At 39.5% G+C, this 27440-nt stretch overlaps 1 protein-coding gene across 3 annotated transcripts in view; it reads left to right on the plus strand.

The window, feature by feature from the left end:
* SIPA1L1 (signal induced proliferation associated 1 like 1) overlaps nucleotides 1-24348 on the plus strand; it is a 380780-nt gene extending 356432 nt beyond the window's left edge. For all 3 annotated transcript variants that reach the window (XM_077818752.1, XM_077818751.1, XM_077818753.1), the window contains 8 exons: nucleotides 950-1395; nucleotides 7568-7807; nucleotides 8835-9000; nucleotides 14721-14943; nucleotides 18059-18205; nucleotides 20788-20902; nucleotides 21425-21506; nucleotides 22188-24348. In XM_077818752.1, the coding sequence (XP_077674878.1) occupies nucleotides 950-1395; nucleotides 7568-7807; nucleotides 8835-9000; nucleotides 14721-14943; nucleotides 18059-18205; nucleotides 20788-20902; nucleotides 21425-21506; nucleotides 22188-22331 (1563 nt within the window). In that variant the 3' untranslated portion in view covers nucleotides 22332-24348. The remainder of the gene's footprint in view (nucleotides 1-949; nucleotides 1396-7567; nucleotides 7808-8834; nucleotides 9001-14720; nucleotides 14944-18058; nucleotides 18206-20787; nucleotides 20903-21424; nucleotides 21507-22187) is intronic.
* Nucleotides 24349-27440: the final 3092 nt, after the last annotated feature.

The following is a 27440-nucleotide window of genomic DNA, read 5'->3' on the forward strand; positions in this document are numbered from 1 at the left end:
TGCTTCATATGGCAGTGTTTAGAAGCTTGGAGCAGCAGTCCATACACATACGTTGAAATATAAATATAAATAGCATTTCTCTTGCCTCTACACTTGTTTTTGTTTTCATTTTTCTTTCTTTATCTAGTCTCTCTCATTTATTTCCTTTAAATGTGATCATAACTTTTTCCTTAGTTGGAAAGGTTCTTCCATAATAGCTGCTGGAGTCCTGCCTGAAGGAGTTTTTCTTACCTTTATATACATGTTCAATCGCTGAATAGAAAACTACATCCTTCTGACCCTGTAGAACTGGGTAGGAACACCCTTTGGAGCTTGTCATACATACATCTGTTTGTGAAGCATGCAGCATTCCCAGTAATTCATTTCAGTGTTTATTTGCAAAGGAGATTGCTGCTGAGGAAGCAGTGAGCTTCCTAGTAAAGGGGGATCTGAGTAGCCAGAGATGCCCATTCTGTCCTTTCTCAAACTTTTGGGTAAGTAATCAGATTATTAAAATAACACATGCTTCAGTTGTGGATTGATGGATTCTCATGTTCTAACCACCTTAAAATTAGCATCTGTGCTGTCTTTAATTATAAGCACTGTTGAAGAATTGGGCACTTTTCTATGGTTATGCAGTTGCGATTGAATATCACAAGTTTAAACGTGAATGGTCATTTTTACTTGTGAGCAGGCTTAGTACAGGTGACTAAATTTTAAAGTAAATGGTGTAAAAATATTGTGGGGCAAATTAGACTTCCTCTGATAAATTAAGGCATGACCGCCCAAAGTCATACCAAGCTTTTAAAATGGGCATTAAACTTATGGCCTGAGTTATGTCTGCGAATTTTAGACTTTCTAAGTCCCCTCAGACATGTGTAAAAGTAGAGCTTCCATAGTGCAGTTGTGCTTTCTTCGTCTTGTCTTCATTGTGATCATTCTGAATTAAAGTCATGAACATTTTTTGTAGTCTGACAGCCACTATTCCAGCCACTCCAGCAGCAATACTCTCTCCAGCAATGCCTCCAGTGCCCATAGTGATGAGAAATGGTATGACAGTGGCGACCGCACTGAGTCAGAGCTGAACAGCTACAACTACCTTCAAGGGACTTCAGCTGATAGTGGCATAGATACCACCTCCTACGGCCCCAGCCATGGCAGCACAGCTTCTCTGGGAACCTCAGCAACGTCTCCTCGATCAGGGCTTGCAAAGGAGAAAGTGACACCACTGTGGCATAGTTCCAGTGAAGTAGTCTCCATCGCAGACAGGACTTTAGAAAAAGAAAGCCATGTTGTAGACCGGAAGACGGAGTCTTCACTAAGCCTGGATATTCACACCAAGAGTCAACCAGCCTCCAATCCTTTAACAAGAGAGAACAGTGCTTATAGTCTTAGTGATGCCGTTTCCCACACAAGGTAATTTTCTCTCAAGTCATGACTGATGCCCCTTCCACCTTCACTTTCTCTCCCTTTAACATATCGGAGATGAGAAGTGAGTGTTAAGGGAAAATTGTGTGCCTGTTTTGGCTAACCCAGAGGTTTGAAAGATCCCACTGTGTAAGGTGTTTGACAGTGGACACTGCATGTGGTATTTGTATCTCCCACTGGTGGGTCCAGTCAGTCTAAGGAGTGTGTGAATATTTGTGATAGCAGGAACATGCTCCACTCTACAACTGTTACACATGATGTAAGATTTTAGTATGATAGGTGTATTATAGGGAACATCGTGCAAGCATTGCTTTTCAAATCATTGTCAACAAGGGGATAAATAAATTTAACGATGCCCATTTGATTTTGGAATTTTTGTTTCTTTTTTTTTCAAGTGGTGGTTGTTTCATACAGGAAAATATAGCTATACATTTGCTTCCTCTGTCCACGCCCCCCAGTCTTTTTGTTTAGAAACTTGGGAGGTAGTGCCATCTAATACATGCAGTAAGTGAAAGGAAATGAGGAGACCTTGATTCTTAGTACCCACTCTACTACTGACTGTGTGTGTGACATAGGACAGGCGCTTTACCTTTTTGTCTCAGTTTCTCCATTTGTAAAATGAAGATAATGAACATCTTTGTAAAGTGCTTTGAGCTCCTTTGATGAAAGGCCCTCATTTACAAATGAATCATAAAAATTAGAGGTGAAAAAAAATTCAGATCTTCTAGCTTAATTCCCAAAATACTAAATATAATTATTTTTAAAATGTTATTAATCATTGTAAGAAGAAAAATGCATCTGTGCTATAGTACTAAGCAAAAAACCTAAATCTGCAAGGGAAAGCATTTATCATTTTTTTTCCTTCCTGGTTTTAGGCAGGCAGTTGCATTTATTATTATTTGTATTAATTTCTTTGTATTTTTAAGAGACAGCTAAGATATCTAGTGGGCTGGAGGGTAGAAAATATGATGCTAACAGTTCTTCAGTCTGACAGTTCTGTTACAGGAGAAATGAGATGAGGCAAAGCTGGAGATTTACCATCCAGTTTAACAGCTTCTGATAGTGTAGCTGGAAGTTGGGGTTGCCAAGAGTCTGTAATGCAGTGATTGATTTCCTTGCACTCAGTGTCACGTTAATTTGAGTTAGGGATTTTATTAATGGGGTTCCATACTATTCTGTCTGTGTTCTAGGGGCATTGTAGGCATTAAGTGCCTCCTTATGTTAAGCATCTCTTTACACTGATTTTTTTACCTGACATATATAACTTTTATTTTAAGACAATGCTGGAAAGTTGCCAGCAACATTTTTGTTTAGAATATGTTCCTTTTCAGAAAGGAGAAAAAGGACCATGGTAAATCCCTGGGTTACAGTAAGTACTAAAAGCTACACTGTGAAGATATTCTTAACAGTAAAAACGTGTTTGGGCTGTTGAGGTTCTAGAATTCTCTCCTCCATGCAGCAAATAGTGTCAATAGAAAAGTGGAAATAAAAAAGTGGTAGAGAATGAAAAGAAAAAAGGAAACTTGATATCATGAAATATATACAAACTGATACCAACTGATAGTAGGGTTAGCCTGTCAAACCATCTCATTAATTCGCTGTACTATAGCAATATGTCTCCAAACATGACATTTTTCTATGGTTTATTTGGTTTAACCCAATTCTCATTTCTCTAGTTACACTTAAATTGTTTGTTCCTGTAAATATTTTTTCAGAATGGAGTTGAATTTTCTTGATAAACTACTCTGGTTTTACACAAAATATAACAGTCTTGTTTTGCTTTATTTGAAAACAAACAAAAGTACAGTTCTTTACACAGAGAAATGATATAGTAATCTATAGAACAGAATTGAGGCACCCTAGTTTGGAAATATGGTCATACAGTACCTTGCAAAATTAATGCACAATATTTGGTCTGTTAGCCATGGAGAAAAGACAGGCTACCTTGTATTCCCTCATTATTATTTTATAATTTTTTAACATTTAAAAATGCATTCAGTGCCTGAAAACAAAGTAAAAGAGCCTGCACTCTTGATTAGACATGACACTGTAAGTGAGGGTTACTGACAGGTCAGGAAGGAGAGAGGAAAGTCAAGAGTGACAATACGAACATGCTGTTACTCAATAAGGCATGTACACTTTTTGATGGTTCCACACACACACCTTTTTTTTTTTTTTTTTTTTTAGCCTCCCCTTCACTTCTTGTAGGCTTACCTTGTGACTGAAGTCCTAAAATACTTTTGGTATGATCTATAAAGGTAACCGTTCTCAGCTGGAGGAAGAGGAACTTAGTTTGGTGACAAAATGAACAGAGTTGCAGAAAATAAAATAACTGCAAATTAGGGTGTTTGTGCATTTAGAAGACAGGAACAGTAATTAGTGTGCAGATCATTTGGCAGAGCATAAAAGAACTTGTACCTGAGAATTGGTGGCAAAATGTAAATTATAGTGATTACATTTTGCAGCAGTATTTCTGGCTGGGCTTTATTTTCCTTCTCCACCCCCATTCCCAAAATCTCTATTGATTATGCAGGTTTCTTATGGCGTCCCAGGAGGACTGCATTAATGTAGGGCGGTAATTACACAGAATCAGTATATCTGAACATCATTAACAGAAACCATATGCACTGATAGTTTGAATTTCATAAAATAAAAAAGGAAACATATGAATTGTCAGACTTTCATTTGCTCACTAGCTAAATGGTCTCTTGTGGTCTTCACTATCAAAACTAAAAACAAAATCCCTGATATTTCCATCCAGATATGGTATTAAATTGCTTTTTAAAAAGTTGTATTTCATGATTGGACAATATTTTGCTGAGTAGATGAGTAGAATCTAGGATTCTTTTATGAGTGTTGGAGGAAAAGATATTTTTTTATTCTTTCCTGTTACCACGCTCAAGTTCAGTGTAAAAACAACCTTTTCTCAAGCCTGAGGGTTGTACTCCGCTCCCTTCAGAGACAAGCAAACTGTTCAGATTGCCAGCTTGAACAATGTGAATCCCTTACTTTCTTCCCAGGAATGGAATGTGCTGCCTCTACAGTGCTTCCAGCCCCTTCTGGCCCATGTAGACAGTACCCATACTTGTGTCCCAAGCCTTCAGGTTCTATTCAGACAAACACCTTCACTTGTGCAGTGCCCCACTGACTTCAGAGTGTTTGCACTGTGTTATTCAACAACTTGTGGATTGGGGGCTTTTGATCCCCGGGTGTCAACAGCACAGTATGCTGCCACTAAAGTACCAGGTTAATCCCTAGAATGTTCATGTTGTAAAACTGAGCACCTCCAAAAATATTTAAAACTTGTATCTAAACAAGGACAAGTGGGGAGCAATGTAATATATATATAAACCAAGGACATCAAAAAATAAAAATTGTTGTGAGCTAACTTTTCTACCTCTCTGCCACCCCACTGTTCCTTGCATATTTCATGTGTTTGTTTACTATACCCTCTTCAGTGAAACATCTTGATAACAATAGGTATAAATAAACACATGGAATGTATTTGGAAATTTATTTACAAGCCCTCTCTTCCCTCCTCATTGATACTACTCCCTCTATAACTCTCCATTAACACTAACAATTCTGAAAAATAATGGGAATATTAATATTCCTACACAAAAGGAAAAACCTCCAGTTCTCAAATGCACACTCCTTCTGAACTATAAAATATTTTAAAAACAGAACAGTCCCATACAATTTTCTTTTAAGATGCGCATCCCAGCTGAGCACTTGATACTTTAACTTGATAATGGAGATATCTCATAGATGGACTATGTTTCTCTCTCCCTCCCTCCCCGCCCCCCCCCCAAAAAAAAGGCAAGCAACTTCTGAATTTCTTTCCTTACTTCTGCTCTGTTTCCTTAGCAGAAGTGATACTTGTGCAGGTCATAAGTGGACAAAATTTGTGACATGCAATTTCAGGTGGACTGTGCTTTGACCTGCTAAGGGCAAGTTGTTCCCAGTTTTTTTCAGTCTGGAGTTTACTGGCAGATAACTGGAAGAAATGATTGTCAGCTGTATTTTATGGCCTGAACAGATTTAGAAAGAAAGTTTTGAATGGGAGCAGAACTGGAAATCAGGAGAACTGAGATTTTTCACACTAATTTGTGACCTTGGCAAATCATTTCTTATCTCTGACTCAGTTTCATTATCTGCTATTAAAAAAAAAAGGAATAACAATACCTTTCTTTTGCAAAGGCCTTGAGATTTACAATTGAAAAGTGATATATAATATGAAATGTTCAGTATTATTATGAACAGTGTAGACAATAGGTTACCATAACTGATGCCTTAAATATCTTCTGTCATTGTTTCAGTAACAAATTATCCAATGCACCTTCACATGACAGGATCACTGGAGAACTTGCTATCAGACTAAAAATTTAGGGTTCATTCAGCTACTAGTTAATTCAACCATCCATTTAATTTTTATTTCACAGTCAGAAAACACCACTTTATACCAGAAACCTCATCTGTTTCAAATGCTAGAATTACTCTCTCACACACATACACACACCCCCTCCAGTGCTCCAGTTATGGAGAAGACAGTGCACAAAAGTAAGGTAGAAAATTGTGTGTCAACGTCCTTAAAATATATGATGGCATTCCAGCACCAAATCTATACCTGAAGTTTTGCTGTAGTTACAGATGCCTCCACCTTTTTAAAGCATAACATAATATATAGTCGTCTTAAAATTTTATGTTCTGATTCCTTCTTAGACAGCATCTAACTTTCATATCAACATATAAATGAAAACTAGTTTTATCCAGGACTCTCTTCCTGTGATGCAAACCAGCCGGAATGAGGCACTCTGTTTCTCTACATTCTTTGCCTAGACATATTATGTCAGGAATTAGAGATATTAAAAGTCAATCCGTTCAGTTTCAGTTAAGGCCCAGTCTGCTGGACAGCAAATTAATTGCCTAGCCATTTTTCTTCTTTTTAATGAAACTGCTCTCACAGATTTGCTGTTTACACAGAGTGATATAAATAAGAAAATAACCTATTTAACCAACGTTTTCCTTCTTTCCCCAGTGTTACTTGCTCCCTTGTGCGACTGCCTTGAAATGACTAGGGAAAACTAGAAATAATTCAGCTTCATGGGGTAAAGGCTCAGTCCACCTGGAATGCTGTTTAGGGGGAATATGTATTAGCCAAATGATTTCTTCCTCTTGATTAAATGCTCATAGTAAGAGGGTACAAAAGAAAAAAGGACTCTTCCTACTGTGGTGAGCAATCCTATTTTTTCCCTTAAACTTTTAGAATTGAAAATTAGGCTTTAAAATGCTAGGCACCCAAGCAACTGCATTGATCATGGCCTACATAACTCACAGACTTCACAGAAGAATGGTTCAGCTCTTGTAGAATCCTCAGGTCTCGGATCTCAATGAAGGTAAGTCCTCAATGTACAGTCAGTGCAGTCCTCCAGTACTGATGATGTTGCCCAGAGTCTTTCATCAAAGTAGTATTCAGTCTATTCATCCACACTGATTCCTAGCAGACCAAAACTCTGGTTTCCTCTAACTACTTATCCTCTCTTTCCGGTCTCCAGTCTTTTTTGGTAATACTGAAATGTAACAGTGAAACGTTTGTGTCCGCAGGACTCTCAAACGCTTCCATTTTTATCACATAGTAGAGAGTGTTGTCTCATGGTGGCATTGTCAGCTGTGACAGCAGCAGACTCTGAATTATGAGCAATAACGAATAAGGCCAGTAATATATATCCTCTAGCGTTTTATATTATTGGGATTTCTTTGATACTAAAAAAATCTCTTGGTATTGATAAGGCTGGTCTTGTGGATAAAATACTGAGCTAGGACTCTCACCTGGGTTCTCTTGCTAGCTCAGCCAAGACTTCTTGTGTTACCCTGAAGTCACTTAACCTCTCTGTGCCTTAGGTTACCCATCTGTAAATTTGGGGTGATACTTTTTTACCTCACAGGTGGCTTGTGAAGTTTAATTCATTTGGTTTTCGAAAGTGCTTTCCGGTCTGATGGAAGGCATGAGGGAACAGCACAGTATTATTATTATTAGCTTTACATCACAATAATACTACTTTGGGTTCCTGCTAACCAAATGCAGTTTTTAAAAAAGTTACATAAGATGCATACACACATATTTAAGTTAAGCTTTGTCTTTGTTATGCTTCTCTCCCAGTACCATGAGCTCACGACATTCTGCCAGCCCAGTTGTTTTCACCAGTGCCAGAAGTTCACCTAAAGAAGAGCTTCATTCTGCTACTTCCCCACAGCTCGCACCTTCTTTCTCCTCCTCCTCTTCCTCCTCCTCTGGTCCTAGGACTTTCTACCCTCGCCAGGGTGCTACTAGCAAGTACCTGATTGGATGGAAAAAACCTGGAGGGACAATAAACTCTGTGGGGTTTATGGATACCAGAAAGTAAGAGCGTTTTTTTGGTTCTGTTGTTTGGTTGTTAACTTAAACATGGAGAAGCACTGAAATCCAGAGAAGTTTCCCGTATGGAACGGTCCGATAGAATTTAATGATATGATCAGACCTCTATAGAACTTTAGAATCTCTACCCTAGAATTCCATAGTGTGGCTTAAAAATTCTATAGCTTGGTTATCATTTTTCGTTACTTTGTAAAAGTTTTTAAAGTAATTTCTATAGAAATTCTATAGAATGCAGTAGACTTCATCTTTATTAAATTGTAGGATTTTTCTTTAGAGAATTTTTAAATGAAACTCAAAATATTAATTGAACAAATGAAAAAACCATCCTCAACACTGAGTGTTTTGTCCCTTAGATTCTTCGTTTTGTTCCCACATTCTAAGACTTGCATCAAGAGATTTGTGATTTGGGGTCTCAGATGACCTTGAAAGGTGGAGGTTGGAAAAATGCATATCAGAACCATTGACCCTCTACAGTGGAGATTCAGATGTCTGGGCAGTTAGGGATGCTTTGAAATCATTATTGGTGTTAAGTACAGCATTCCCAGATGATGCCAGTAACTGCATTGGGCCACTGAAGGGAATGCTAGATAGAAGCTAAAATAAAATGTATTTTGTACAAGTTATACACTGGAAGCCAGTTAAAAGAATAGGGACATTTGGTATGTTTAAGCATTCAGCTAGTATTTAACAGACTTTAGTTTATATAATTGATCTTTGTTCTTATATATTTGTTCATTCTTTGAATAGGTACATCCCTTTAATAGGGATGGTGCGCTTTTCATGCATTGGAAGTTGATGCTTTCAACAGCTTTATTCCTTTAACAGGTTTCGTTTATATGGGACTTTACTGTATTATACAAAACTTTATCTTAATCTTCCCATACCCACACCCTCCCTCTCTACGCCGTTTTTGCCTCTGAAAATCTTGATGATGCTTTACTGCTTATTACGTTCATAGATCCAGCCCCAAGTGGCTTTGGGTCCTGAACATGTCTGTTCCCTTCCCTTTAAGACGACACCAGAGTGATGGCAATGAAATGACCCATCCACGGTTGCGTGCATCAGCCAGAGATCTACGGGCATCACCAAAACGAGCATCCCAGTCCACTGTTGAGGAAGAGCTGAAGAAACTGATAGATCTTGACAGCCCAACGCCAGAGTCCCAGAAGAATTTTAAGGTATGCTACAGAAATGGATCATCCTCTTTTGTCACTGTTAAGTGAAATTCAGGAGGCAGGTGGAGACTAGGGGACCAGAGCTCCATTGACTTCAGAGATCTATGCCAGTTTACAGCAGCTGAGGATCTGGACCCAATCACTTCCTTAGTGTCTGAGTGCACCATGCATAAAGCATTGTTCATCACTGTTGAAAACAACATAAAAGTCTAACTGAAACTGCAGTGTTGTGTACCTCATGGAAAATGTGAACACTGTCAACTCTAAGGAGAGTTGATGGCATTCACCTCTTTACAGGAGCTGCTCAGCACCTCACAACATCCTGTAAGTTTCTCAGATGAAACTTTCCTGTTCTCATCCATAACAACAAAACAGAACCCAAAATTTTAATCTTCCCTGAATTCTTAGCATGGACACAACGCTGGCCATTTGCTTTGTCAACTGCTGGAAGGTAGCACTTAGGGAATGGTTTTGGTATTCCATCCGTTGCAATGGTGTTGCAGTTTTTTGTGCCATCCTTTGAGGAGACTAACATACTTAATTGAAGAGAACACCTAAAACAAATATTTTACATACATACTAAATCCATTCAGAAAAATTTCCTAAGGTTTCATCAGAAATTGTAATAACTTATATTTTTAAATACTAATAAAATAGATCATTTTCAAGAGAATGTTTTGATTTCTATAGTGTCGGTGTACTAAGCCAATGATTAACAGTTTAGGGTCGTCATCCAGGACCCAAATGGTTTCCAAAGCAGCCATGCAAAAGAGAGAGATTGCAGCTTCTTTCTCTGCTTGTCAAAACCCCAAAAGTCTTATTAAAACTTGTAAGTGCCAGATTCCATATACAGACTTTTTTTCAAATATTACCTTAGAGGCTGGAGAGAAAAAAGTTTGCCATGGGGAAGATTTTTTTTTTTAACAGTATGGTAGTTTATAAGAGGAAGGGGGCATAAGGGGAAACACCCTCTTCCTGACCTGTAAACGGGCGCCTATTGTCTTTTCAAGAAATTCCATTTAAACTGTTAATTGTCCCAGAGACCATGAATAGCGTGTATCTTTTGTGAGCTTCTTTCTTTATTGACTATGCAGAACGAGTTCAATCTTTCCAGTATCCTTCATTTTCTTGGTGACTAGGATCAGTGTGTCAGCTCAGCCTAGTGACCTGCTCAATTTTATCAATGCTATTATCTACCAGTAATGAAAATAAATGTTAAAATTTAAACATAATTATAATTTCTACCCAGTGCACAATTTGTACTTCATGTTAGGTGAAGAAATGTGGCCCTCCTTAGCTACCTAATCTTTTTTTTTTTTTTTTTTTTTTTTTGCAGCACTTCTTGTATTTGGTAATTGAGAGGTCCTGTTTCCTGGTAGGAGAGGCAGTTTTTTTGTCTCCTAATCTTTCTGCCTTCTCATCCCTTCCCTTCTCCCTGTCATCTTCAGTTCTCCTGCCCATCTCGCCTTCTCTTCTCTCTTCACACCACCTCCATGCCATCTTCCTCTAACTCAGTGGTTCCCAAACTTGTTCCGCCACTTATGCAGGGAAAGCCCCTGGCAGGCTGAGCCAGTTTGTTTACCTGCTGCCTCCGCCAGTTCGGCCGATCGCGGCTCCCAGTGGCCACAGTTCGCTGCTCCACACTAATGGGAGCCGCTGGAAGTGGCGACCAGTACATCCCTCAGCCCGTGCCACTTCCAGCAGCTCCCATTGGCCTGCAATCAGTCTTTATCTTTGAAAACTCGTGGCGAACGGGGGAAGTCCCGGATGACTGGAAAAAGGCTAATGTAGTGCCAATCTTTAAAAAAGGGAAGAAGGAGGATCCTGGGAACTACAGGCCAGTCAGTCTCACCTCAGTCCCTGGAAAAATCATGGAGCAGGTCCTCAAAGAATCAATCCTGAAGCACTTGCATGAGAGGAAAGTGATCAGGAACAGCCAGCATGGATTCACCAAGGGAAGGTCATGCCGGACTAATTAATCGCCTTTTATGATGAGATTACTGGTTCTGTGGATGAAGGGAAAGCAGTGGATGTATTGTTTCTTGACTTTAGCAAAGCTTTTGACACAGTCTCCCACAGTATTCTTGTCAGCAAGTTAAGGAAGTATGGGCTGGATGAATGCACTATAAGGTGGGTAGAAAGCTGGCTAGATTGTCGGGCTCAACGGGTAGTGATCAATGGCTCCATGTCTAGGTGGCAGCCGGTGTCAAGTGGAGTGCCCCAAGGGTCGGTCCTGGGGCCGGTTTTGTTCAATATCTTCATAAATGATCTGGAGGATGGTGTGGATTGCACTCTCAGCAAATTTGCGGATGATACTAAACTGGGAGGAGTGGTAGATACGCTGGAGGGGAGGGATAGGATACAGAAGGACCTAGACAAATTGGAGGATTGGGCCAAAAGAAATCTGATGAGGTTCAATAAGGATAAGTGCAGGGTCCTGCACTTAGGACGGAAGAATCCAATGCACCGCTACAGACTAGGGGCCAAATGGCTAGGCAGCAGTTCTGCGGAAAAGGACCTAGGGGTGACAGCGGATGAGAAGCTGGATATGAGTCAGCAGTGTGCCCTTGTTGCCAAGAAGGCCAATGGCATTTTGGGATGTATAAGTAGGGGCATAGCGAGCAGATCGAGGGACGTGATCGTTCCCCTCTATTCGACATTGGTGAGGCCTCATCTGGAGTAGTGTGTCCAGTTTTGGGCCCCACACTACAAGAAGGATGTGGATAAATTGGAGAGAGTCCAGCGAAGGGCAACAAAAATGATTAGGGGTCTAGAACACATGACTTATGAGGAGAGGCTGAGGGAGCTGGGATTGTTTAGTCTGCAGAAAAGAAGAATGAGGGGGGATTTGATAGCTGCTTTCAACTACCTGAAAGGGGGTTCCAAAGAGGATGGCTCTAGACTGTTCTCAATGGTAGCAGATGACAGAACGAGGAGTAATGGTCTCAAGTTGCAGTGGGGGAGGTTTAGATTGGATATTAGGAAAAACTTTTTCACTATGAGGGTGGTGAAACACTGGAATGCGTTACCTAGGGAGGTGGTAGAATCTCCTTCCTTAGAGGTTTTTAAGGTCAGGCTTGACAAAGCCCTGGCTGGGATGATTTAACTGGGAATTGGTCCTGCTTCGAGCAGGGGGTTGGACTAGATGACCTTCTGGGGTCCCTTCCAACCCTGATATTCTATGATTCTATGAACCTGCGGACGGGGCCCAGCAGGGGCTTTCCCTGCACCAGCGGCGGAACAAGTTTGGGAACCACTGCTCTAACTCCCTTTTCACTTCTCTGCTCACATTGTCTCTCCTTCCTAAATCCACCTGGTATTCAAATATTAGTAGCCTAACAATCTAAAGTTCCAGCGCTAATTATGTTTCCAGTTTCTAATATTCGAGGCTGCAAGTGTTTCTACTCTGGGATGTTTAACACAAGGAGCACTGCAGATGTTCCTCGGTTGAGCAGTGCCTGATGTTGGCAATGGCTTCTTTTTTTCCCCTCTCCTACTAAGGACAAGTATTGTGGGGCTTGGCTGGGTCACGACAAGAAACTGCCAGCTGGGCTTTTGGTCCCAAAAGGAGAAAACAGAGTGGTTTTCTCAGAGTGGATCTGAGTTAAATCAAATTGATTTAAATCACAATTTAAATCACTAGTCAGGAAGACTCGATTTAATCATGGATTTCTACATAAAAGTGCATTCTTGTTGGTTGTTATAACCTTAATACATATTCTTCACAACTCGGATAGATGTCGGCTTCATTTTTAGAAGGTACACACTGTACGTTTTTAAAGTGATTTATTTTGAAAACTTTTCAGATTAGTTTTACAGTATATCAGAAAATGAATGATTGGTTATTTCATTTACCAACTGTAATTGTAGCAGATATCGTGAAGTCATTGGGAGGTGAACTGTCTTCAATTCAACAAGTTAATCATTAATATTTGGAGGATTTTCTTGCCATGCTGTATGAGGAGGAGAACATCACCAGACAGACATTTTAAATTGTTTAACTATTTCTCACCCCTATATATTTATTTATTTATTTAAAAACATTTTTGCTGTTAACAAGCATGTTATCTCTGGCGACACAAATCCACAGTTTGAGAACTGCAAAACTAAGCATCTCTGATGGTATCTTCTAGCCTGAGCACTGAGTCCCATTGGGTAGCTAGAAAGATTAACCTAAATAATCTGTGCAAAAGCCCCTGAAAACCCATAAAATTGGGTCCCTAATCCATGAACTATTGGAACTCATTAACAAAACTTTTCTTAAACATAACATGAATATATTCTCTCCTACTATAGAATTAGAATTTATAATCCGTATTGCATGATGAGATGTCTTTGAGCTATAATGTATTTTAATTAAAACTATCTTTAGATAGTTTTTTCCTCAAAAATCATTTTATCAAAAAAATCCGATTTTCTTTTTTTAAATCATTGATTTTTATCCACCCTGGGTTTTCTACCTCACCGTATATAAAACCCTTGTTGTTGTTCCCTTGGTACCAAGAGTTGTTATTTTTCTGGTGCTCAACCTTAAATGGAAAACTCACATCGTGATGGTCATTTCAGACCTCCTTACACCATAGCAATGAAATTAGCCAGTCTTATTTCTGTGTCCACTGAGCCCCATAAAGAGGTATAATTCCACATCTCAGTGGGCACATAATTTTTATATCGGTATGTTTTCAAAAATCCCATTACCATGTCATTTCTGCTGTGGTAACCTTAGAGACCTGCTTTGTCCACACCCTGCAATATTCATATTGCTCGACAAATGAGCAACATGTGTCTCTGTCCTAATGTGGATGAGCCCATGGAGGAGAACTAGCAGAATACACAATTAGCATGTAAAATGTCTCTTTTCTGTTTTTTCAGATGCTATCAGCAAGTTTTAAAAACGTTTTAGCTACATTTCTGGTTCTTTATCCATAACTACAAAACTTGCCACAGCTTTTAGCAGGGGCTTCTGATCTTTTTGGTAAAACCATATTTCATTTTGGCAGATTGTCCTCCAATGTACAGAAGCAATAACCTTTCTCCTCCTCCCCGCTTCTGTCCCACCCTTCAGTGTGGGTTTTAATCACAGAAATAGAATACTGTCTGGTTAAATAACTTTTTATTTATGTGAACAGATAAGTATTTCTCTGTGCAAGAGAGCAGCTCTCCAAATTTAATCAACTTAATCATGTCTGCTCTAGGAATTTCAATTAGTGGAACTGTTTTTGTTTTGTTAATTTTTTCTCAGAGCTCTCCGAAGGATTTTAGTTTGTCAGACTTTCCTCATTGTTCTGTTACATGGAGCTTGTAGCCAATTGACATTTAGCCAGAGAGTGTGGAAGATAGCACAAGAGGTAGAACTCTTTGTTTTAGATATCACTTAACTTGCTTCTGTAAACATTTTCCCTAGTACACATGGTCTGGAGCTAATTTACAGAATACATGAGTTTTTTGAGGTTAGATATCCTACAAGATGTCTGTTGAATGATAGAAATAGAAATTAGAGATGGCAAAGATCTAATAGGACATCTAGACTTAATGTTCATCTAGGCAGAGCTGTTCATGTAGTACTTTGTCCCATCCAGTTTGAGGAAGATTGGGTATGTTAAAGCCTGCTTATTTTTACAAATATAGATTGCTTTAATAAACAAATGTAGTGTATGTTTGAAATGTTACTGTGTACTGATGTCCTCTTAAGAATGTATAGTCACACCTTTCCCTCTTCTCAGTCTCCGTTCCCTAGCACTCCTACCACAAAGCGTGCCTTGCAGAGGACTTTGTCAGATGAGAGTATTTACAGTGGTCAAAGGGAACACTTCTTCACCTCGCGGGCCTCGCTTTTGGACCAAGCCCTGCCAAATGATGTCCTGTTCAGTAGCACATATCCTTCTCTCCCCAAGTCACTACCCTTACGAAGGCCATCATACACTTTAGGAATGAAGTCATTACATGGTAAGTATATGTCCAGCCTAATTACAGTTAAGGAGAGATTACAATTACTTTAACAAAAAACAGTTGTCTGGCTATTTGTTAATTGCATCTTGATTTTGCTAAAGTAAGGGGAGTCAAATCCCATGTCTCAGAATGTAAGCTGGATCCTCCTCCCCCCACCCCCAAATGGGTACAGCACTGCATAATAGGCCAGGTAAATAGTTTTGGGGGAAGGAGTGGGGAAGTTTGCCTTTTTCTTTAGCATCATGTTTTCACCACTGCCAAAAGTAGGAATCAAGACTCGTTGGTCCAAAGATCCCATCCTGTGTGTTATACAAGTAACTATTGCCTACTTCTGGTGTCTCCCATTTTAACGTGTAGTAGGCTCAAAGTACCACTGACAATGAAGACCACTGAGGTGGATGAATGCCAGTGGACATTTGGAGGTATTAAAGCACTTAATACATTTTTAATGCACCAAGTGATCCTGAATTCAAATCCTTGCACTACACACTGCAGAGTTTGGATTTACTTAAGCAATTTGATCAAGCATTAAACAGGTAACTGGAAAAAGTTACCTTACTTAGTTTTAAAAAAATGTGTAGATGATACTGCAAATGCCCTTGTTACTGCAGTGAAGAGCATCAGTAATTTTATGCAGTATAATGTGGATTACATTGTGCTGAATCCATTGCTGCTGACAGGGGTGAGGGTGGGTGGGATTTTACACAGATTCCTACTGCACTGCTTACTTAAATGTGTAATTGTATGTTTTCTGAATATTTAACCTTCACTGGGAGAAATAGTTCAATAGGTCTCTCAGTGTAAAAATGCTCCATAATGTCTTTTGGAGAAGTACACCTGTTTCTGTTCATCCATACTGTGATGTTAGGTAAAAGAATGAGTGTTATAATACCAGTAGGTTCAACTCAATCCAGAGATATTTAAGCACTTAAAACAAAACTACAGGAGTTGGTAGTTCTTTGATTTGCATTTTGCTTTTAACTTTTAGCATAGTTGGTTATAGTATGTGCCATTTCTCTGGACCTAAAACACTTGCCAACTCTTCAAAGGTGGAGATTTTAGTCAATTTCACTCTGGAGCCTAGGAGTGTTTAGTATATATCAGAGCAGCTGAGGAGACCCATAAGAGGACTACAGTTTCCCAAGAATGGAAGCTCCAGTTTTTTATTCTGCAGGACATTCTTTGCCAAATTTAGTGAGTTGATCAAATATGAATTGTATGATAAAGAAAGGAGGGGAGAATGCTTCTGCAGCCCTACCTATCCCCCTACACAGTACCAGGGGAAACAATGGAAGCTTGCGTACTCCTGAGTTGGAGGGGAGAAGTAGCTGCCTATCCTATTCGCTCTTTGGGGAAGTCCTCTTTTATCCTAGCTGAAGCACTGAATCTCCTTCCCCAATTTTCAGTATTAGAATGTTTCAGTATTAGAATGATCTTCTCCAGCTTGAATTTTGAGCTGCAGCACTGCCCACACTGATGTAGTGACCTGACAGGCATGCAGAAGCAGGTCTGAAATTCAAATAATGTGATGATCAGAATTTAAAAAAAAGATGACAGACTGGATCAAGCAGGCAAATGCCAAAGGAGCCTTCAGTGCACCAAGGGACTCGGGTTAGCCTAAAAAACCCAAACTCTCTACTCCAAAAAACAGATAACCAGAGTACAAATAATGGACTGGTTGTAGATGCAGGAAATTCTGGCTCCTAGTATATCACCCTGCTCTTTCCAAATCTGTGTTTATCTGTCACTAGGAGTACTAGTTTTACCATAACTGTTGCTGTTAAAATAAGGTGCCAGGAATTAAAGCACAGTATTATTTAATGTACCTCACCCCAACCGTATAACTGGGAAAAGAAACTGCCCCCTGCATCACAGGGAATACTGTTTGTCCATTGATTGTCATCAGAGTCATAGAATACATTTTCTTCAACTGGTGACTATGCTGGAAAAAATATCTACATAATTTTCAGCTGCCTCTCATTCCTAGACATCAAAACTATTGAAGTCAACTCTTCAATCAGTATTGAAGTTGACATTTTTGTAAATAGTTGCTGCTGTTTAACATAATTCTCATTGTGAGGTGGGAGGGATGAAGCTCCCTTTACTTCTTCTCTCCATAGGTACTAAAATATATTTTTAGACTGAATTACATTTGTAACTGACTTGTGGAAAGAGTGCCTATATGCCCTGTGGGTGTAAAAGAGAGCAGGCTATTCAGGGTCTCCTTTCATTTAGACCTCTGTATTTTCCAAAAGAAGCTTGGCTGCTCTGTCATTCTCTACTTTGCACTGAAATGGAAATGTCAAGACTCTTATTGTAAAGCAGGGGTTTTATTCGATCGTCATCAAAATGGAATTTTCAGTTTTCTGTAAAATTTGGGCCTCCAGAATAAAAGGACCCAAACATTTGAGTGACCCATACATTGTCTTCCTTATTTACATGCCCTTGATGAGAGAGAGTTTAAATAGAACTGGATATTTAATGCTATCCAATATTTGTTACCTTCCATTCACTCATAATTTTGTTAATTTTAAACATATTAATAACAACTGCATCCTCAAGGCAGCTCTTCATATTATGTGGAGGGGAAAACATGAGCTAGAAATATTCTGATTTATCTGACAATCCAGTTAACACCTTTGAAACAAATAATTTTGTCAGTGGTTACAAATATTTCAGATTTCATTTTCCTTTAATTCCATAAGAGAAAGTGTTCAGGGATGCTGTCCTAGAGCCTGCAGACTGCTGAATCTTCTAACGCTTATCAGGCCCATGAGGAGACATGAGCTGTTGGGGTACAAGAATCTGCAGTGTACAATGTCAGATAAGAGCCTGGATTTCCAAGTGCTGGTCTGCAGATCTTGGGCATGTTGGAAAGAACTGAATCTGAGGGTGAGAGGTTAACACAGTCCCCAAAGAGCTAACTTGCAGAATGACGTGGCTGATCAGTCTCACTGCTGCTCTTAATGGCGTCTGTGCAGCTTTGAAAAACTACATCCCAGAAAAGCAAGGAATAGGGATTCAGTTCTTTATTATCTGGAAATGAAGAAACTTTCTGTGAGGGAAATGGCTGAATTTTTGATTATTTAATTTTTGTTCTGCATTGCTCCAGGAGAGTTCTCTGCCTCAGACAGCTCCCTCACAGACATCCAGGATCAGAGAAAGCAGCCCATGCCAGACCCGGGTCTTATGCCCTTGCCTGATTCTGCCTCCGACCTGGACTGGTCAAACTTGGTAGATGCTGCCAAAGCCTTTGAGGGTAAGTATTCAAAATACTTGACTTGGAAAGCTTATATGCTACTATATACCTCACTAAGGATGGTTTTTTAATTCTGATATTTTTTCCATTTCTTAGCTTCTCTTCTACTCTAAAGTCCAAGTTCTTTTGAAAATGCAATCCAAATTGCAGCAGCCTAATATATGTTTGCGTATAATATTCAGATGCCATTTCTTTACATTTGAATCACGCTGCAGGTTTCAGTACTATAGCTGAAACAAAATTATTTCACTGCGTTTCTGTGTAACTGAATACTTTTCATTAATACAGACCAGTCACAAAGACCACAGCAGGCATGGACAGCCATCTGGCATGAAAGTGCAGAGTGAAGCCAAGCAGTGGTGGAAAAGAGTGCAGTCACTTTAATGACTGCAGATTGCACTAGAAAGAAGTTTCTGTATTATAGTTGAAGTGCATTGCCAAAGTAATTTGGAAAGTCTGCCTTGCTGGCACATGCCTTTCCATTGGTATTCTCCCCTTAGCATACCTCCAAATACATGGACTTGCACATGGATATCACTTTATCCTGTCGTGCTTTTCATCTCCTTCACAACTAGTAAACTGAAGAGGAATGCATGTTGCCAAGATGCACTGGAATTTAAAGAAACACTAAAGATTTTTAGCTCAAAGTGTAAACTACTTTAAAATTGTTAGAATCTGATGGGAAAAGTTGTATGGATACTCTAATCAAAAGTCACTTTTTGAAATCTCTACATAAATGCTGTTCTACCTCATGAAGTTGCTTCCACTGATCCCTGCTTTTTTGGATGTTCTGCTGCGTGGACACCAAGAATGTGGATACCTGCAGGCAATGCACTCTGAGAACTGCAGTTACTGTTAAGTAACCTACTTTCTTCTGTATCCCTGCTAGTTCTACAATAGCAGCAGTATGAGTAACTAACACACAGTATTCCCTAGTTAGTGCTGATATCAGTCAGTGATGTAAGAACATGCTGTGACATTAACCTGGGAACTCTGTGATGCATGGATTACTGTACTTGCCATTCACCTCTGGAGAACAGAGTTCTAATCCTATCTTAATTCACAGAGGGAAATGAAATTGTTCAAAGGGTTTGTGAAATGCACAAATAAGGATTAGAACAAGGCCACCATTGTAGTGCAATTTACTATGATGGGCCATCTCTTCTCCTAGGCTTGTTCACAGTTTAGTTGACTTTAGTGTTCCTTGCTTTTCTAGGCACTGAATCCACTCTTTTATTTTTCATTAAAAGTTTGTATGCATTAATTCTGGTGAAAGGTATCTGATTGACAATCCTCTGTCTACTCATGGAACAGGTAAAGCATGGGCAGTGTATTGTCAGCTTCCTCCCACTACTCCTCCAATGGGCTTCAAACCTGACCTGGAGAGACAAATTATCCAGTTTCTATGTCAACTCAATGCGGTGGCCTGTGTGCTGAATGCCAGTGTGGGATTTGCAAGTACCAATTAGAATAAATAATTGGTGCTTTTTCTGATTTTGGACACCTGTTGACTGGAAACTAGGCAGGGCTCTCCAACTCATCCCAGCTGGCTTCTAGTCACTAACAGCTGAACTGAAAACCTTCATGCGCTGTTACTAAATTCTTAAGCCATCCAGTTCTCCTGCGTTTTTCATTTTTTTTTTAAATGGACATGGCAAAATTCTGTCAAAGAAAACAGCCATGTTAATTTTAGCCTTATTCAAAACACAGAATAAAACCTTTGCCAAATAGAAGAAGACTATTTTTCTCTTTCCAGTGAGAGGCCATTAGTAGCTAGCAAATGAGACGTTACTTCTTCATTTCTTTGAGTCTGACCATTTTTGCTAGGAAGCCTAAAGGAGATGTATCATTCATGGTGTTTCCCTAAACAAAAATGGTATGGTAATGATCTGTAAATTTGATAAAACTTCATAAATAAACAGTTATAAGGAAAAACCAAATGGTGGAGGAGGGGAGATTTCTTTTCAATTTTTTTTTATCTCAAAACATGTTATAAAGGATTAACAATAAACAAATATAACAAATAAAAAATGATCAGGGTCTCTTCACTTTCTCCATGTAATTCTCACAACCATAAAGATGTGGAAAATACCTTCTTTCTAGGAAAAATGATGATTTGCCAAGCTACTCGAATAGTACTATGTGAAGCCATAAGATGGCTCTAAAACTTTTTTTGCCACAGGAGGTTCAAATCACTGTGTGTGCTGCAGTTCTTAGTGAAAGGAGTACCTTATATTCTTTTACACGAGTGGCTTTGTACCTTTCAAAATGTCGGTTCCATTTCAATATAAAGGGGCTGCATGGTGAAGGTTGTAGATCAGTGAGATGGGTTTCTTTGATTTTATTTCTTTCTGCCACTAGCTTGCTTTGTCACTTTTAGCAAGTGTTGTATTGAATTTTTCTATGCCTCCATTCACCTATCTTAACTTGCTACTTTGATTACATAAGTCATGTGTTGTGTTGTGATATTTAATGTTTGTGTTGCTTTGAGATCCTCAAATGCAGATTCTCCAGTATGTAGAAGCAAATTATCATTACATTTACAATTGTGTTTGTCTCTCTCTCTCGCTTTCTCTCTTCAGTTCAGCGAGCCTCATTTTTTGCTGCTAGTGATGAAAACAACAGACCTGTGAGTGCTGCTTCCAATAGTGATCAGACTGAGGACCAGCTTACTGCACAGATGAAGCCTTACACAGGGTGAGTAAATATATTGGACAGGTAAGTTTTTTAAACTGAACCCAGGGAAGACTGGATGGAGATGCTTTGATTTGCAACGAACTTAGATCTCTTATGACTTTTTACAAAAGAAAAACAGAGGAGAGAGAAAACACAAAAATGCTGAGTATATTTCTGTCTTTGTGAAAATAGCATATTTCTGAAGGTTCTCTTTCATCTGAGATGTTTAAAACAGTGTCCAAGGCAGTCTCATTCCAAGGTATATGTAATTATCCAGTAACTAATGGTTAGAGAGAGAAAGCAAATGATGAGTCTTCAGTGACTGCTAATAGCCATTTCGTTGAGTGATTGTGCTGCCTAAGCATGTGCATACCATTTCTGTTAGTAGTCGAGGCCTGTGGTGAACATTTTTAAGTAAAAATCTATATTCAGAATGTACTGTATCACACATGTATTTTGAGCAGTTTTCCAGCCTAGAGTTAGAAGCGAAGAAGGATTACAGAAAATCCTGCCAATATTGTCTTTATCTCCTGCTTCCAACAGTAAAGAGTCTCCTCCTACTCTCGCTTCCAAAGTGGACCAACTGGAAAGTTTGCTGAAGATGCTCCAAGAGGATTTAAAGCGGGTAAACATTTATTCTACAGGAAACCTGTAGGGTATAAATATGTTGTTGCTAGGCAGTACTAGTCATGTTATAAACCTTTTCCACCACCCCCAAATTTGTAACAGTCTCATCCTTTGTTGAGAAAATTACATTTCTTTACTTCTTTCCTCAGATCATAGTCCAGGTATTTTATTTTTTAAACACAGTGGTGTTAGGAAGTAAGAGGTAAAGTTAGCACATCTACTTTCTAATGATGAAATACATGCTTCTGTGCAGAAAGGATCTTGCTGTGTTCAGCTCAAAGGTCTCTTACGCAGTACAGTATTCATGGAGGTGTTTGCCATCTCTTACTTAGTTCTCCTCAGCAGTCACACCATAGGACGTCTGTATTAGCATGGAATAGATTGTGACCATTTTCAGGTGATCACTTGCAGAGCTAGCATTTACATTAGAATTTAATCTTGAGAAATCCCAACAATCTGTGCCGAAAGAGCGTAAGGAGGAAAGAATGTCACGACACAGCCCATGGGTATAGAATACCCTAAAGCCAGGAACACGAGTGTCTACGCACTTAAAGCTCTTGTAAAGTGGGGAAACAAAACCATATAATACCTCTGTAGGATGGAGTCCTCCTTGTTGACAAGAGCAGGAAATGTGACCGGGCATCACCATTGAGCTCTCATATTCTTTCTCATCCCTTAGGAAAAAGAAGACAAAGCCAATCTTCAGGCAGAAGTGCAACATTTGCGAGAAGACAACTTACGGTTACAGGAGGAGTCCCAGAGTGCATCCGAGAAACTGAAGAAATTCACTGAATGGGTTTTCAACACGATTGATATGAACTGAGAACAGTAAATGGGGAAGGAAAACAGCAGTTATAAATAATTGTTAGCGGGACTTAGCTTTAATGCCACCTTAATCATGATATGTGAAAGTATAGTCAGAGCACTTCCCCGTCCTGTGTACTCTGATGACCCCTTTTTGCGCCTCTGCACGCACTCAGAACAATCGCAGATCAACAGTCATTGTCTGCCTTTTGTAGAAAAACAAAAACAAAAAAAAATAATTTAAAAAAGGTAAAATAAAAGTTGAACTACTAAAATGTGAATGTCTTTATTTTTTGCACATTATCTCTTTACCTGTTATGTACAAAATTATTTGGAGGCTGGACCAGAATTGTTCGGTCTATTTGCCTCTATTTATTTCTATTAACTCCTTTCTCTCTGTTTCAGGTAATCTGCTTTTCCTTGCTGCTTTGATAAATATTATGACTCCTAGGAAACTAGAAAGAAACGTTTATTTTGCTGCTTTCCTTACATTGTTTTCTGAAGTATGCCTCAGACAAGGGGGTGTAAAAAAATGTTTTAGGTGTCTCCTGAATGATTTGTGCTTGATCACTAGTGCTATCTTCACATATGTTATACAGAACATATGCCCATAGTGTATGGTACAGTACAATCCGCATCAGAATATTGGAAGGGAGATTAGACACTTGAGCCATGGATGAGTCAGATTATCACACATGTCCTTGCATTAGCACTTCTAGTTGCCTTTGTTTCCTATGGAAACAATGGTTGCCAGGTACTTTAGGAATAGTGCAACTTGGCATGCTAAATGGCACACTGCATCAGGCTGACTGAGAGAATAACTGCTGTACTTCTGCGTAAGCATTGTCTCCGTCCCTCCCCTACCTGGGGATCTATTACCTACCTATGTATAGTAGGTCCTTGGCTGAAGCTGTAAAGTGTTTGATTTTTTTTTCAAACTGTATGCATTTTCTAATACACCATATATGCCATGTCATTGCACTTGCCCTTCCCTCCCCACCCAGCTTGGTCATAGAACTTTTCAAATAAAAAAGGCAGAAGAAATGTTTATTAATCTCAACTATATAGCAAGTCTTTGGCATTAGTAAACCTTTAATAACCTTGTTATGGATAATGCAAATGGAGAAATATAAAGCTGTAGTTAGAGACTTTGTCCCCTTCCTTAAGTAGTGGGACAAAGAAGGAAGCAGTATTTTAACTTTTGCCTCTCTGATGTCTGGATTTCCCAGGGCAACTGGCTAGCATAAGATTTCTCTGCTTGCCTGGCATCAGGAGGATTAACTTGTTTTTCTTTGAAGGAGCTATAAACTTGCCATAAAATGTCACCTCTCTAGAAATACTTTTTTGGTGTCACAATATAACTCATACTACAACCTGCACAGATATTGATGCAAGCCATATGCAGTGAAGTATCATCTTTGCCCTTCTCTGTGTGCATCCACTAACACCCTCACATTGAAACACACATTGCCTTATACAAGTAACATTGTATTATTTGTCCATTTCAGGAATAGCCTCCCCTTCTTCCGCAGTCACCCACTCTCTCAAAAGAAATCATCAGTGGGAATCTTCCAAGCTCTCTCTGATGCACTTTTTCTTGCTCTTTGATCCTACTACACAGGAACTTGCTACACTTTGACCTAAAGCTTAATTTGTGGTGATAATCCCCATGGAATTATTCTCTGATGATGTTTTGTCATGGAAATGAATCTATTTGGAACTATTTCTGGAGTGCTTTTGTAAAGGTTGAGAATGTCCTGTTATTTTTTAAAAAATGACTTGTATGAAGGAGATTTGTATAATGCCTGATATTATTTGTAAATCAGAAATATTGCTAACATCCCTGAGCATCCTGAAGTCTTGCTTATTCTCTTCTATTTTTACGTTTGGTTTGGTTTTTATTTTATTTTTAAAAAAAAATTGGGACTTGGGGCAGACTATTTATTAGAGTTTTGCAACAGAGTTCTTGTATGAAGCCTCTAAAGGCAACTTGTAAAATTCTGACAATAAAACTCATTTTAAAGGCTCTTCTAAAACCATTTTCTATTGATTTTGTTGTTTTTTTCTATTGTTTGAAACTTCCTAAAGACAAAGCCTCCTTTCCTGGCCCTTCCTCACTGCACCAGTGCATCAGGACTTAAGGAGACAAGAGTTTCATTCTCCAAGGAGTCTCTTCTTTTGCTTTCCCCTTGTTTACCATCCCTTTTTGTATACACATGCACTTCACCATTATGCTTTCTATTCCTACTAGTGCAAAATCTTCACTCCCCACCCTCCCCATTAGAATATTTCTGTTTCTCTAATGAACAACAATTTTTTTATCTTTAATTTTGATTCTCATGCAACAGCTTCATCAAGCTAGTAGAAAGGTCCACTGCTGGCACAAGCATCCACTGGTGAGTCGGGTAGCACTTTAAGTAAAATTTGTCCTGACAAGAGGGTTACTTCTCCACCACATTTTTAATGGCTAGATCCATGGCATCCCCAAAAGGTGGATAGTGAAAAGGGAAATCTATTTTATTCCAACAGAGAAATAGTTACCACAAGGGAGCTCTTTGGGCAGCAGTAGTGTATGCCAGGACCTGACTGGGTAAGACCTATGGAATCTTGCTAAGAGAACTGGCTGCCATCTTTCCATTGTAAAGTCCATTTTTACTGGAGTTAGAATTGAGGGACAAAGGTTACTGCTTCTCAGTGAGTTTCCCCCACCCATGTCCACATTCAAGCAGAGCTGGAGGTTCACAAATTTTACGTACCATGGGCCACATTGGCAATTTGGCAGGAAACAAGTGCAAGAAAACCTAACTTGCAGACTTTACTTAAATTGTTCGGAAAAATAAATGCAAACAGTTGTTTGGGCCTGTCTCTTCATTGATAGGGTACTGCTTGTTGATTGAGGCCACCAGCAACAAAAATGTGCAATTGATCAGCTTTGACATCACCTTGCAGTCAGGTATCCTCTTATAATTGTTTCCAGATGTGGAACAAACACCAAAGTTAGTTTAAAAACTTTGAGTGCAGGCTCTCCTGCATCTATTCCCTCTTCCTCCCTCCCTCCAACGTTCTGTCTACTCATTCCCCCTCCACTGACTGACTCATCTTCCTCATTCTGTATCCCACATTCATTATCTCCTCTTCACATACTCTTTCACTGTGTGTGTCTGACTCAGGAAGGGAGTGAGGAAGCCTATGCTAAAAACTAATCCACTCAGTATGGTAGGGTAAGTGCCAACTTGCCTCCTTTCCTGGGCTTTGGTTTTATTAAAACAACATCATCATAACAAAGATCAGTTCAAACTTTCTCCCCAAATTTGGCCTTCATAGGGTTCCTCTTTTATGACTTCCATGGAAATATTGGGGAGAAAGGTGAGCCAATAGAACACCAGTTCATCCTATGCATTGCACCATAGGGTAGCACCACATAAGAACAGCCATACTGGGTCAAGACAAAATGATCCATCTAGCCCAGTATCCTGGAAGAGATGGGAGCTGGAACAAGTTTTATAGTGGGGATGCTGATGATGGAAACCAGCTACTTGGTGTTTGTTATTACTACTTCAAGCCAGAGGGTGCAGTAGCACCACCGGGAAGAGAGACATCAGCGTTCCCTCCGTTCCTGCAGCAAGAATGGAAGAGAGAGCAGAGCTGAGCAAAAATGAAGAAACAGGTAAGAGTGTAGGAACAGCACCAACATGGATGGAGCTGGTGGAAACTCCCTCAAATCTGACTGTTTCTAGTGAGTAGGGACTTAAAATCCTCCCATCCTTCCTGTGGCAATGAAGCTAAGGAAGAATACGGAGCTGAATGTTTCCTTTGAAATTCTGAAGTAAGACCATTTTCCCTAGCAGTTGTTAGCTTTTGAAAAAGTAGTTCATTTAAGTCATTCAACATTTTTGTCTTAATCAGTGTGTGGTGTTGCATGTTGTAACTCCATTTATGCAGCCTCTATTTAGCAGCTGGTCATGTCCCCTGGCAGCAGCAAATGACCCCAAGCATTGCCATCCTGCTTATTTAGTTTTCTGAAACTTTCATGTTTCTGAGCCCCCTTCAGTTAAAGTGGGCTAAATAATAAGCTCTGAATGTAGATCAGGGAGCTTGTGCATTCTTGGCCACAGCCCTCAATAGAGGATAAAATGGGATAATAGCACTTTTCTACTTCACAGGGGTGCAGTCAGGATAAATACATTAAAGCTTGTGAGGTGCTCAGATACAATGATGCAGGACATAGAAGTACCTAAGATGGATGGATGAGGTGGAAGTATATTGCCCTACAGAAGCTAAAAAAACATTGTACCTCCAGTAGCTTATGGACAGTATGATTTGCATTCTACGCTTTTTGAAAGCCTGAAATGTGCTTTCCTCTGTGTGGGGCCAGCTCTCTTGGCTACTGAGAGAGGCAAGCAGAGCCCTGCTTTTACACATCCACTGGGGAGGCTAGCACTGCTGAAGGCACTAACTCAGGGCAGACTGTATTTCCCCATGTGCAGAAAACGATTATGCTCAGCCCCTGAGCAGTGGATAAGAGGGAAAGTTCCTTGCTCTCTTTACTATTGCGCAGGCCTGGTATAATATAGGTCCCTGGTGTTTTGATACTCAAGGGCAAAGGCCAAATATTTCAGCTGCCCTGAGTGTAGATGTGTAGCCATCCCTTCATGTCTCTTTACGGTCCTGCATGTGGCTAATATGTCTCCTATGTGCAGTGATTTTTTTCCCAAGGATTTTGCATAACTACAGTCAGCTTTATTTATACACACATAACAATGCATGGACCAAATCTCTGATTCAGAATTCTGCTCCACACAATTGTACTCTTGAGAAGGCTGTATCTATCATCCGTTCTAAAACAGCAGCTGGTGGGGATGTTGTGCAGATGGCACTGCTAGTAACCAAAAGAGATACCTTGCCCTCATCAATTTTCAGTGCCCAAAGAAGCCTAATTAACTAAGATTGGCATCCACTCAAGAACAAGCTTCTTATGCACCTTCCTAACCTCGGGTTGTCATGGCGGTCGATATCTCTGAATAACTATAAATAGGTCTCTCACCTAAAGGTCAGGGGAAGAGGGATGCTTATAATACTTCACTTTCAGCTTTGTGTCTGCTCTTTTCCCTTCCCTCCCTCTCATGCT

This window comes from Eretmochelys imbricata, chromosome 6 (assembly GCF_965152235.1).
Source record: "Eretmochelys imbricata isolate rEreImb1 chromosome 6, rEreImb1.hap1, whole genome shotgun sequence".
Taxonomy (NCBI): Eukaryota; Metazoa; Chordata; order Testudines; family Cheloniidae; genus Eretmochelys; species Eretmochelys imbricata.